Raw genomic sequence first — 13,826 nt, 5'->3', positions numbered from 1 at the left:
TGCTGTTTTTTCCCCCCCTTCCAGCTTTCCCTGCAGAGCCACAGATTGACATCGCCTTACCTGAGCTCAGCACCTGTCTTCTCCTGCCCTAGGACCCTTCAGGTGCGTTCGTTAATGTCTCACAACACAACAGCCTAGAGCGCTTTCCCTTGAAGACCAGGGGAACATTTTTAAATCAGAACAGTATTCAGCTTCTATCCATTTCTAAAAGATTACTTCACGAAAGAACAAAATACCAACTAAAGCGTACCTCTGTGTTGCACATGCTTTCAAACTGAAAACATTTGCCTCTGTTTAAAAGGTGTAAAACAGGTTAAATGTATCAATAGAAATGCCCTAAATCTCTATGGTAACCTACAGGTCATCTATAGACTAATAGGAGTTATAAGGCTCTTTATTCACATTATTCATTTGTTTATAAGATCATTGTGATACAGAGAAGCTACATTGTTTAGTCTGAAGAAATGTTAAGTTAGGTATAAAAATCTCATTATTTAAGCACTAGTCACTCTATTCTAAATACCTTCTTTTTGTCCTGGAAAGTAACCAGCAAGATCCTTTTAAAGTATGGGCCTTTGACACCATAGCAGGATTACAGATGCCAAAAATAACAGTATCTCATGCACGTGCGTCTGTATGTAAAAAACATATTACACATAATCAATTTAAAATAGTATATCCAACAATTGTGTACAGTAGGTTTGTTTTTATCTATAACACCATGGTAATCTCATAACACTTGTTACCTTATGCGTGTACGTTCTGTGTGACCCAGTGGTCACCTGGAGCACCAATGACCTTGCATCTGTTAAAAAAAGGGGGGACCTAGACGGTCTCAAGTGAAACTGGCACCAGATTCAACACAAACTGAGGAGTCAGATGAGTCAGAACAACTCACCTCATTATGTTTCTAGGTACAGAAAGGAATTCATAGAATGAAGGGGTTGAATCTGTCTTTCTTTTTCAATTAGAAGGCCAGACCTGGCGAGAGACTAAACCAGTAAAAGCACTTACCAAATGCATGCTGAAATCTCTGATCCCGGGTTCTAGCCCGGGTCATGTAACTATCTGGCTGTGACTGGGATTCCCTATGCGTTGCTGATCTCTCAGAAATTGGGCTGGCTCAGGTTCTAAAGCCACTAGCAACCATATGAGTATGACCTCAACTCATCTGCAGCCCCACTCAAAAACACCCAGCTGAACAGCAGCCAACTAGCGACTTTAACTGTTCCCCTGGCGCTCTATTGGGTTTTATTAGGAACTTTCAATGCCTATCACTTTTGCACAGTCAGATTCTGTAAATAAATCTGACTCTGCCCTTTTCTCTGTCCTAGCTACAGCACTACAATGCTCAGTAGGTGCGCTGGAGAAGAGATTCCCTGAACAACAGAGAGAGACAGTGGGTCCAAGATCAATCCAGATCAAGACTCACACAGGGGCTGAGCCCTGACTTTTAAAAATGAAGTTTCCTGCTGAGTATAACATCAAGTGAGAAAAAATCACAGTGCTTGAATTCTTCTTGCTTGTAGTGGAGTAGCAAAAGAACCCAATGAACAGTTTTACAACCAGAGGGAAAATATCCTTAATTTACTGTGCATGAGTTTAACTGATACATTAAACGTAATCTAACATCTAACATACAGAAACCCTCTGTAAAATACTTTCATGATCTAGTTGCGCACACATTTTAATTCTATTTCCACTCCTTGTCCCAGGTTCTGTTTGAAGCTGCATTATTTGAATATGGTTATAGATTTGGTCTATTGTTTTTGATTTGATCAGCATTTCTTCTCTAGCTGTCTTCAATATCTTGGTTCTTAGCAGCTACTGTAAAAATCTTTGTGGAAGCTACCGTTAGGAGAGTTTGCAATTTCATACATTTGCATGATAATTTTACATTTTATTCATGGTTTAGCTCTACATTTAACACTGTTTTATTAATGATGACACACAAATCAGAGGACACAACTGAAACCGTAGAAACATCCAAACTTTCAAACTGAGAACAGGAGGCACTTCTTTACATGAAAGGTTGTGGGAGAGTGGAGCAAGATACCTGTTGTTGAAGCCAATACCATAGTTTCCTTCAAGAAACGAACGGAAGAGATCTTCATTGATCTCTTCCATTCGTTTGGAAGATCGTTTGGCTGTTGGCCAAATGGCATTAACCCATTTGTAACATTGTTTACTGTAAATTCTTGCTGCTTGTGAAGTTTTGCTGTGCTTACTTTTTAAAGATTGTAAACTTTTTGGCTTTAAACTTAGTTTTTGTTTCTAATTTTGAAAAATATGCATGAGTTTGTCTGATCCAGGGCAAAAAGCTGTTACTTCTCCCGTCAGTGTAGCATTTGTAAACTGGCTGCTATTGTGCTTTGTTTCTTGCAGTAATAGCTAAATAGTAATATCAATGTATTTTAAATAATCCATGGTGTAATAGTAAGGTTTAATGAACTTGAGGTATCATTATTTTCTTTATTATTAGAGAATGTGACGTGTAACTATACCAAATGTGTTGCAAGATGCAGTACTGATTTCTGGGATCTACACCATGAGCTATGAGTGCTGACGCAAGAAGGCTAGTCTCCTTTATAGCACATGCACAATAATGATTTTCAAGCTTCTGGAGCAGACAGGAAAATGTGGGCGTTCAGTGGGTGATGGTGACAAGCTGTTTTGGCTTGCAATGAAAGAGAGAGTTTCATTTGGAAGATGAATTTACAGTCCTATGTATGGCTCACTTGCCTTTTGAACGCATTGCAATGATCAAGTGAGGGTCAACTTGGGTAAAGTGCTGCTTTAGATATGCAAATCTGTAGAGTCATTGCTTTAACTCATCAGGCAGCTGGGCAACTTGGTGAGCAACAGCCAGTGCCCTCCCTGAGGAATCCTTACGGGGGGTATTTTTGGTGGATAATATTTTTGGATGCATATTCTTTTAACAAATTTGGTTTCTTTTGTTCAAACCCTGTCTTGAAAAGTCAGATCCCTTATTTAAAATTTAAAGACATTTCAATATGTTTTTAAATGACACCACATTTCAAAAAGTAGGCAACTCCCAGAAACACAGGCATCAAGGCAAGACTACAACCTGAACAGGATGCCGGTCATCACAGGTTGCACTCACATTAGACCAGTTTGAAGACACCAGTTCAGAAGGTAGATATTTCTCATCTCTAATACCAATAATAATGCTTCTCATACACTAGACATTCTTCTCGAGTGTTTTGTAAAGATCAGCTTGGGTCCAAGTGGGAAGAGACTGCTCCTGGAATGATCCCAGCAAACAGTTTCTGCAGAGGCAGTTTGTTCTTCCGGCAGTGGTGCCTGTGGATGAAGCTGAAGGACTACAGCAGGGAATAAAGCATCCTTTTGTGATCTGACATGCACTTTTGACTAATACTGCTAATACCGATAATAATGCTTCTCATACACTAGACATTCTAGACATTCTCATTTAGACACAGATAAAGGACGATCCTCTTCAGGAATTTCACTCCATCACAGTGGAAAATCAATGACCACTAATTCCATGAAACAACATTTTAAAAAAAAAACAACATTGCCTACAGTGGGATGTTAGCAACACCTGATTCTGGAGTACCCCAGTCCAGTAATCCTTACAGGTCACCCTAAATCATCTGGCAATTACAGATCAGGACCACTTGTTCCAGGATTTTCTCATAGAAGGTTTGCCATTACATTACAATTTAACCCTGTCACCTGAATTTCCTTCAGGCATTTCTGTGATATAAAAGTGAACCTCCTCAGCAGGAGGAGTAAGGCAGGACAACCCTTCCTATTGTTCTATGACATTTTTACAGCAATCCCAAATTTCACTGCATTGAAAAAGTTTACCATCCAGCTACACTGCACACCAGCAGTAATGAAGGTTGTGTGTAAACAGGAGGGAAGTTGTAAAAATCTATCCAGCATTCACTTCCCTGGAACTGGAGCCAAGAGAGGCCAGACAGCTGTGAGCAGGGCAGAGTCTTTAACTTTTGTATTCAAAATTCAGACATAACTGCAAAGGAAGAGCAAGAATTCCATGCACAATAATTCACTAGTGTGTCACAGTCCCAGCAGAATATTGTTTCACTGACAGAATTCTGATGAAGTCATCAATGTTTTTGTCCACAGTGAAATTTCACAGGCAAAATCTCAACCCACATATGCCCCAGAACATTTGGCTGTTGAAGGAACCTGTTTCCAGATGAGACTACTGTGTGATGAATAAAGAGTATGGAGCTGAGAGTGAGACTGAAATGTTTGGTTCAGAAAGTGCCTGTGTGAGTGTTTTTGAAACGGCAGAGGTTGGGGGGTATAGTATGCCTTGGCTGAAGTAGTGGGAAATGTGTGAGGTGTCCGCATTTGTATGTGGGTTTGTGTATTTCCTGTTTGTGATCACTCTCCTCCCAAAATATCCTAATTCTGCACATCCACAAAACAGAGCAGTCAATGTTCGTCCGGTGGGAAAGATAATAATAATAATTACTTACATTTGCAGAGAAATGCATTGGATCTCATCTAGTTGTTTCTTGAAAGATGCCAGCGTATCGGCTTGTTCCAGATTCGCACAAGGCAGCTGGATTGACTTTGTCGGTGCCCTTGAGGGAAGTCCCCTTCTTCTCTATACATAAAGGTTCAATTACTTTAGCCTGTTAGCATGTCATTTCTTTAAACACTAAAATGTACTTGGTTGCTTTTTTCTGGACTGATTCTATAGTAACAATAACTTCTCTATAAAGTGGTGATGAAAATTGTACACAATATTCTGAAGAAGGTCTTATAAGTGTGTTAGACAATTTTAATACAACTATATACAGTATCCAAACATTGCTTAATTTTGCTTAAGTCCTTAAGTAGCTTCTTCAAAGTCATTGTTTCCCTGTTTTTATTAGTTTATGTTTTTGCTACCTCCAGTACATGCAATACCCTGGGCTTGTCTTCAAGTCTAAATGTCATCTAGAAGGTTTATGCCCAGTTTTGTATTTATTCTTAATCTTTTCAAATTTTTGGTACACCACTGTTAGGAAATCCCAGTTTGAGCATTCAACCTATATTGTACTCTTTTTCTGTCCCTGTTCTAAATCCAAACATGCATTTCTTTGAATGCCTACTGCCCATATTTTGAGAATTCATCTTTTATGGGGATTTTTATCAAGAGACTTCTTAAAATCAAAATATGCCATATTGTATCTTTTCTTCATAAGGTATTGTTGCTGCTTGTTCAAAGAACTCTTAACTTTAACACCTTTAGGATTCTGATACTGTGCTGTCTGGGAGAGTGAAACATCCTTGGCCCTTATTACAACTTCAATTGCTCCAGGGTTGATGGGCCTACTGCTTTCGTTCCAGACTATACTCTCCACTATGTGACTTAAGTGACACTTGTACTGCACATATTCAGTGTTTTATTTTCAAGGTCTTTTGCCAATAATTATTTTTAAATGCACCTGGTGCAAAATACAGTACAATTCTCAAGTACATTTCAGAGAGTATTGAGTTCTGCTAAATGTATCGATTTGATAAGACAATTAGACTAATTGTGCAATACTGAGACAACAAACCCCAAAAGATGCTTGGTCTCTTGGTAGTTCAAGTGGTTGACACTTCTATCCTCAGTGGCTTGCATCTGCAGGGGTTTGACTGTAGCTATCTGTATGAAGTACACGAAACAAACAGAAACATTTTATTGCGAAACCTTTTTAAAATGTTGAAATGTACTGAAAGGGGATGTCACATGTTAGAAGAATCTGTACAAGGAAAACCTTTAGTTCTGTCAAAGCCTGATTTAAAAAAAAAAGCTTGGGAAAACGGTAAAAGATTTCCTCCTTCGGTATTGGCATTTCACCCCAGGTTGTGTCAGGGTAAGTCTCAGTCTCAGTCACAACAGAGCTCCTGTAAATCAGCATCATTCTGAGGGTGAGCAGGATGCTGGTCTTTTACACTGCCCCCAGATCTCTGCTGAATGATGTCAACAATGAGAAATGATCTCCCTGTACATATATATTTAGAGACTTCCAGTCCTCTCTGGTGACTAAAGCCAGCTCTAATGGAAAACTGTTTGAAGGACACAGAAGAGCTTCCAAGGTGTGACGATTTTGGCTCTTCTCGAGTGTTTTGTAAAGATCAGCTTGGGTCCAAGTGGGAAGAGACTGCTCCTGGAATGATCCCAGCAAAACAGCTTCCGCAGAGGCAGTTTGTTCTTCCGGCAGTGGTGCCTGTGGATGCAGCTGAAAGATTCTCTAGAAAGTACAGCAGGGAATAAAGCATCCTTTTGTGATCTGACATGCACTTTTGACTAATACTGCTAATACCGATAATAATGCTTCTCATACACCAGACATTCTAGACATTCTCATTTAGACACAGAGGAAAGGAAGATCCTCTTCAGGAATTTCACTCCATCACAGTGGAAAATCAATGACCACTAATTCCATGAAACAACATTTAAAAAAACCCAACATTGCCTACAGTAGGATGTTAGACACACCTGATTCTGGAGTACCCCAATCCAGTAATTCTTACAGGTCACCCTAAATCATCTGGCACAAGATCAGGACCACTTGTTCCAGGACTTGATCAATTCAGTAATTTGTGTTTCATTGAAGGGATCACTGGTTCTTGAAGGCAAAAGAATATTTTAATTTTTGTTCCATAATCTTTAAACTAAATACTTGAAAACATCACCTGTTAAATTAACCATATTTGTATTATTCTATGTGTTTAAAATTGATTATTTGAAGGATACCTATAAAGCCTGCTGGTCTGAGACATTCCAGGATCAGGGTTAGAGACCTCTGTTCTACACCTGTGTAGACCTTGTCCTACTGTAGGATGAATGTAGTTGCTATTGTTTAAATTCCTGTGCTGTTTGCTCTTGAATAGTGATTTGCAGAATTAAAAGTGCATGCTCAGCCTACAAATGAGTAATTATCCTTTACTAATCCAGATACATCATCTGAGAACAGATTTGCATTTACAATGATCACCTGGCCAAGAGGCCACACCACGAAGCACAGAAGACAGCGCTGTAAAAGAATGAGCAATTAATGAGATATAAATAACATAACAGGATGTTAACAAGTGCACAAGTCAGGCAGAAAAGATTTAATAACACTTACAATGCTCCTCGGATATGAGGCTTTACAATTGCAGCTCACTCTGCAGGATGTTCCAGTCAGTGGCAGCAGCAAATTAAAATGACTTGTACCCAGAAAAGGTAGTCGGTCATAGGGGTGCAGTTTAATAATGGTCGAATAGCTTAAGCTATGGGATGGTACGGAGAGCGGCAATCAATTATGAAGACAAAAATTAAAAATCTTGTGAATTCATTTAAACCAGTGAAGCATGTATTATGCAGAGAGGGTCAATTGGTCAAAGAATAATAATGATGTACCTGAGGGGGAAAGACAGTGACAAATCTAAGTCAACATGTATTGTAAAAGGCCTATTCATAAATGTTTTCATCTTCGCAGAAAACCTTTTTAACTCAAAATCATCATCCAGACCATTAGGTTTTAAAGTAGAAATTTATTAAAGTATCCAACATGATTCATTTTGCTGTCTGTAGTGAATTTGTGAAATCTGCATTGAAATGCTTGGGCGAAGAGAACTTTGTAGCTTTGGATTGAAGTACATTAAGGGGCTTTTTATGCTCATATTAACTAGCTGTAGTCAGCTTCAGAGATCGACCACAACAAACTTCAAGGTGATAGAGGTCCGGCTAATACACACTTTAGTTGCACATGTAAGGGTTCTTGGGGTTTCCTCCCTTGCCGCTCCGCCAGTTTGTCCTTCGCTGCTTTGGCTCGAACCCGGGTCTCCGGCTTCATGCAACAGGGAACTTGCCGGCTGAGCTAAAGGAGACCTCCCCAGTCTGGGCGACTGAGATCCCTGTCATACGCAGGGGTGTATTCGTTACACACAGCATACGCTGAAAGTTTCTGTCACTCCAATAAGCAGGTGTGGAGATAGACATCTATGTTTAGCATTCACATTTGATAAATGGACTGGGTATCTTTGCTGTAGAGTTTCGATGGAGATTACAAGTTAATTTAATTATTGACACTTTTATTTCTTGGTGACTTACATTTCCACCTATTTATACACCTGCGTATTTTACTGGAATAGCTCAACTACTTTGCTCAGGGGTATATCACCCTGCAGCTCACAACTGGCAACCCACTGCTGCTAAGCAAGTGTCAGCCTGGGCAATACTGGGATAAAGACCTGGGAAAAACTAAGGTTGCTGCTGGAAGAGGTGTTAGTGGGTCCAGTAGGGGACACTCACCCTGTGGTCTGTGTGGGTCCTAATGCCCCAGTATAGTGATGGGGACACTGTACTGTAAAAAAAGAGCCCTTGTCCTTCAGATGAAACTTAAAACTGAGGTACTCACTCTCTGTGGTCATTTAAAATCTCAGGGCACTTCTCAAAAAGAGTAATGGTTTTACCTTGGTATCCAGGCCAAATTTCCCATTTGTCTTTACCAATCACTGCCTCATAATAATCCTTTTCTGTGAATTCATTGGCTTCATCTCTCTGTTCTCCTCCCCACTGATAGCTGGCGTGTGGTGAGCGTACTGGTGCACTTTTGCTGCCATCATCCAGGTGGGGGCTGCACATTGGTGATGGTGGAGGGGAGTCACCATTACCTGTAAAGTGCTTTGAGTGGAGTGTCCAGAAAGCCATGTATAAGTGTAATAATAATAATAAAAAACTATTATTATTATTACAGTGACTAACCTAGGGTTTGAACAATCTTCCAGTTACGAGTTTAGAAATCCTGACCACTGCTACACACTCCTGCATTCTTCCCACATTCTAAGATGTGAAGGCAGGGTGTTACAGTGGTTCTGCCTTTATGTCCTGTGACTTCAGAGGGACCTGCTCAGCCCCTTCCACACACCCCTCACACATACTCTGTAAACATGCGACAACAACAAGAAAAACATGCAGCTAAACAGAATATGGCAGCACGAACAGCAATCAAATGTAATGAGGGTAACAATTAGAACTACTTACAGCTTGTACTACTTGTACTACTTATGGTGGTGGTGGAGGGGATCCCCATTACCTGTAAAGCGCTTTGAGTGGAGTGTCCAGAAAAGCGCTATATAAGTGTAAGCAATTATTATTATTATAATTATTATTGTGCTCCCACAGTGCCTGTATGGCAATCGGGGCCATTGGAGCCTAGAGTGCAGTCCCATTTCCTGCAGCTAGGGGGCGCTTGGTCTTTACAGTATTATTTTAAGGGAAGAAACTTTAAGCTGGGATGCTTTGGAGATTGGAGCCAATATCCACGTTGTTCTAGCGATGATGTAGCACATCTCTCTTTGGCTTCTGAAATCTTTTTCAACAAACATCCATGCTGATTTGAATATGGATACAACTTTTTTTTAATGTGAATATTCACATGAAAAGTCTGGCCTTGTGTGAGAATTTGCATGCTGGCAAGTTTCCACATGCTGTCCGGAGTTTTGAAGCAATGCTTTTGCATGTGTGAATACCAGCTGAATGAAATAGCTGAACAACATTTAAAAAATGGACACCTGTCTGCAGTGGATTTGTCTTCAGGTTTTCAGGTCAGCTCTTAACAACCACAATCAGGTCATTTTCTCACAACTGGAACAGCTTCTTATCTTATCTTAGCTTTCCTGGCTCTTCAAGTGTGCTTTGTAGAGACCCAGCAAACCCACAAACACAATGCCCCCTGAACTATATTGAAAAGATCGTAACAATACAAGACAGATATTGATGAAGTGCCTGACTGTTTTCCTTGTTGTATATGGCACTATAAACATCTTGTAAAATGAGCAAATGGCTAACTGTACCTGAATATCTCCACAGGATCTTCTGATAAAACAGTGGAGGCGAGCCCTTGTTAATGCAGGCTTTGATGTCAGGGATCCTGTAGTGTGCAGAACATGTTTAACTGCTTATTAGTGATAAAGTTGCTTACGTATTTTAAGCAACGTGGACTGTTTTCGCTCAAAACCACAAGCAGTGATCACTGTTATTTCACCAGAGAATGACTCTGTTTTTTGCTTTTGTAGCGTCAGGCTCAAACCTGTCGCAGGCCACTCATGAAATGATATGGTAGCCCCTTCTGCACAACACCTCATGAACAAATTGCCAAACTCGTAGATATCCCAGACAACCCAGCACTATATACACCTCCACTGTTCGTATCTATTTGAGAGAATGTGCATGCACAAGTCCCTGTCTTACAATAGTCACCATAGTGTTGCTAACAATACAAACAAATGATATAAATAGTGGTGATACTTTATAAAGTTGATAGAAATTATTAAAACACCATTAATAAACAAATATTTTTAAGCCATATCTTAAAGCAGCCATATCACCCTGCAACTCACAACTAGTAACCCACTGAAGCTAAGCAGGTGTAAGCCTGGTCAGTACCTGGATGGGAGACCTCCTGGGAAAAACTAAGGTTGCTGCTGGAAGAGGTGTTAGTGGGGTCAGCAGGGGGTGCCCACCCTGCAGTCCATGTGGGTTTTAATGCCCCAGTATTGGTGGAGGGGAGTCCCCATTACCTGTAAAGTGCTTTGAGTGGAATGTCAAGTGTAAGCAATTATTATTATTAATATTAAACATGTTAAAACCTAATGAATGTCTTCACCAGAAAATAACATAAGAAAGTTTACACACAAGAGGAGGACAAACACAGGTGGGAAGCTTGTTTTAAACTCCCACAAATCTCTGTGTAAAGAAATTCCTATTCTCCTTGTGTTCTATTTTAAATGCAGTTCCATGGTGTTCCCAGTTGTTTCATTTGCAGTATTGCTACACCCCCATGTTGATGTCTTCTGGACAGTTCACAAATATATTAAAGAAATGTTTCCTGTAATTGACACCTGCCTCACATTTGCGAGAGTAGACATAGAAGCAGAGCACATTTTTAGATATCTGTCCAAATTACCAACAGATACAGTTAGGTTAACCTTCTAAAGATGGCGCCCATTTTGAAGTACGCTAACGTAATTGGCTCTAGCATGATATGGGATATCTATGGTCAATCTAGAGCGGTCTTGCTCTTTGCTGCGTAATTTGCACTCACGACCAACGAGATTGGTGAACACCCGGCGTCCTTCTAAAATTCGATTGGACTTTGCTCAGTCACTCCTGACGCAAACCCACCTCAGCCCGCCTCTGTTACCTATTTATGGTCGTTTTCGTTACAGCTGGTGGCATTCGGCTATCTTCGGAAAAATGGGGGCATGGGAGGTGGGAGGAGGGGGGGGGGGCGCAGTCCCATTGGCCCTCAACCCCCGGATCTCTCCGCCCCTCTCGCTCCAGATTGGCTGAAAGAACCTCCTCACGTCTGCTTGCGCGTTCACAATGTCCGATTCTCGCACAGCAGCTACTGCAGTCTGGTGACGTAGCCCACGCTGTTCGCAATTAGCCGTGGCGCCTTTGTCCGTACATTACGCAAATGACGTTGTGCGGGTCGGAGTGACAAAGAGAGCGAGCACAGAGACAGACGGAGACGGAATAGAAAAAGAAATTCTGAATTTGTGAGAGTGGCAAAATTGCTATTTCCCACTTAACCAGGCATCTAAGGCACTTTTTCGACCCCCGGCTTTATCCCAGAGAGTTCAGATTATAACATCTGTGTGTATGGGGCCGGAAGAGGCGGAAGAACTGCGGAGATCTTTTGATTTAAAATCGGGAAATTGGAAATTTTTCATTTGAATTGTTGGTTGGGCTGAGCAAGGAAGCCGCCATGGCTGAAGCTGTCGGATCATTGAGTCTCCACCTCAGAATATGAAGCAGATTTTCGTGGCTGCCTTGTGTAATCGGCGATATTTTAAGAGAAAGTTTGCGTTTTAGAAAAGCAAATCGGATCCGATTTTTTAAATAAAAAAGATCTAAGCGACCTTGTGTTCTTTATAATAAATTAAAGGGAGTTTTTTTTTAAAAAAAGATAGAAGATACCGTGGAGGGGGAGGAGAGAGAAAGGTTAGCCGTTTTCCATGAGACACTGGGAAATCAAAGACGTTTTTCTTTTGAAGGCCTGATCGTTGGAGCAGGAGGAGAAGACGAAGCAAGGAAAGGGGCCTTTTTTCCCTGGGAGAAAAAGGGATGATTTGAAAGGAGACCCGGGTCTGGGTGGACAGGAGACGCCAGGAATCGAGTGAAACCGGGAAGGGGCCGAGAGCCGTGGGGAGCTGCTTCCGTTTGCCGAGATACGCTGGCCGTCGGCTCCGACCGGGGGGAAGACCGCAGCGACAGATCTGATCCCAGCAGCAGCAGCAGCAGCAGCGGCCGAGAGAAAGGCGGCGAGAGAGAGAGAGAGAGAGGGGTGGGGGAGACGGAGATCGGTGAAGAGGGATCATGTCCGGACGGCCCAGGACCACCTCCTTCGCGGAGAGCTGCAAGCCGGTGCAGCCGCCGTCCGCGTTTGGCAGCATGAAAGTCAGCAGTAAGTGTCACCCAGCCTGCGTCCGACTGTCAGCGCCCGGGCCGCGCCGGCGGCGAGCGTGTGTCTGTCATACTGAATCGTGCGATTTGAATTGACGACGCTTGGGCTCTGGCTGTTAGATTTTTTTTTTCTTGGGCGGTCGAGAGGTGATGGTGTTACTTGTCTATGCGGTCTATGGCGTTTTTATTCGGCGAGAAAGCCGGCCCCTTCGTAGCACGGCTGAGGTCTGACATCGGTATCGATAATCGATACGGTGCTTTCGATACGGAAGTGCAGCGCTAATAAGCCAAACGTGCATTTTAATAATACACGTAGACGCTTAGAATAAGACCGCTAAGCGTAAGAGTAATGTAATGTGGAATCAGTTGTTCACACGGATTCGTGCAAAATCATTTTGATGATCATGCTGCACAGTCTGCGATGTAGCATCTGTCAGGCGTTAAAGCTACAGGCCGATTCCTCGCTGATAATCAGTTCTGTGTGACTTCATCGAGGAAGCGGATTGGTGATAAACCAACAGTATTGGAGAGACTGGGCTCCGAGTGTCTGCCAGAGTAACAAGGCGAGCGTAGTGTGCAACCGTATTTCACTTAATGCCAGAAAGACACTTCGGCATCCTTTATCTAACTGCTGTATTTGTTGTCCTATAGCTCAAAAGAAAATAATTCACGACAAAGTAAAAACAGTTCCGCACCACAATTTTAACATCCCCTTCCATTGACTAGTTGTGTGGGTGGTACTGTACTGCCTTTGCTATTTCAAGCAGTAGAATTATTAATACCGCGTTTCAGTGCTGGTGTCAGGCACCCTTCCACATATCTCACGCGAGAAAGATGACGGCTTTCTGTCTGAGGAGCTAGGTGGAAGTTTGTGTTTGGCACAAATATGTGTCATACTGAATTTAGAAGACAAGCTTGCAAGAACGGGGAGGGAAAGAGAGTTCCGCGTTTTCCGCAGAGAAGGGGCAGGGGTTTTGAATGTTGTGGTTAAAGGCTGTGAAAGATTGCGTTGACTAGTGTATGGGTTTTCAATATCACGTTTAATGTTTGAAAACTTGGTCTGAGGTGTGTGGATTTAATCTGTTGAATGTTCTTTGTGTGTGGATATGTGATGCTCCTGGTCCTGGACAGCCTGGGGTATCTGCGGTTTTCCAAGCTGTCTTTAAAGTAGTAGTAACTCAAGAGCTGGGCGGAGCTGTTGAACTGGTCCAGTTAAGCCGTTAACTAGCTGGTTTAGCTCGTTAAGAGATGGAATGAAAACTGCAGACACACTAGTTCTCCAGGACCAGAACTGCACACCCCCAGTTTAGTGTTGCCTCATCCTTACCAAAGGATAGGAAGCTGAACCTGGCACACTGAGTGCATTCCCACTGAT

General features: G+C 41.9%; 1 protein-coding gene across 4 annotated transcripts in view; it reads left to right on the top strand.

Annotated features, from left to right (window-relative positions):
• Positions 1-11,467: 11,467 nt before the first annotated feature.
• Positions 11,468-13,826, top strand: part of gsk3ba (glycogen synthase kinase 3 beta, genome duplicate a) — a 102,322-nt gene continuing 99,963 nt past the window's right edge. For 3 of the 4 annotated variants that reach the window (XM_088600366.1, XM_088600376.1, XM_088600358.1), the window contains exon 1: positions 11,468-12,452. In XM_088600366.1, coding sequence (XP_088456492.1) covers positions 12,365-12,452 — 88 coding nt within the window. In that variant the 5' untranslated portion in view covers positions 11,468-12,364. The remainder of the gene's footprint in view (positions 12,453-13,826) is intronic. The other variant, XM_088600384.1, reaches the window with a different exon arrangement.

The sequence above is a fragment of the Lepisosteus platostomus genome, chromosome 2 (genome assembly GCF_059453375.1).
Source record: "Lepisosteus platostomus isolate fLepPlt1 chromosome 2, fLepPlt1.hap1, whole genome shotgun sequence".
Classification (NCBI taxonomy): Eukaryota; Metazoa; Chordata; class Actinopteri; order Semionotiformes; family Lepisosteidae; genus Lepisosteus; species Lepisosteus platostomus.
This window is presented reverse-complemented; position numbering and strand designations above follow the sequence as displayed.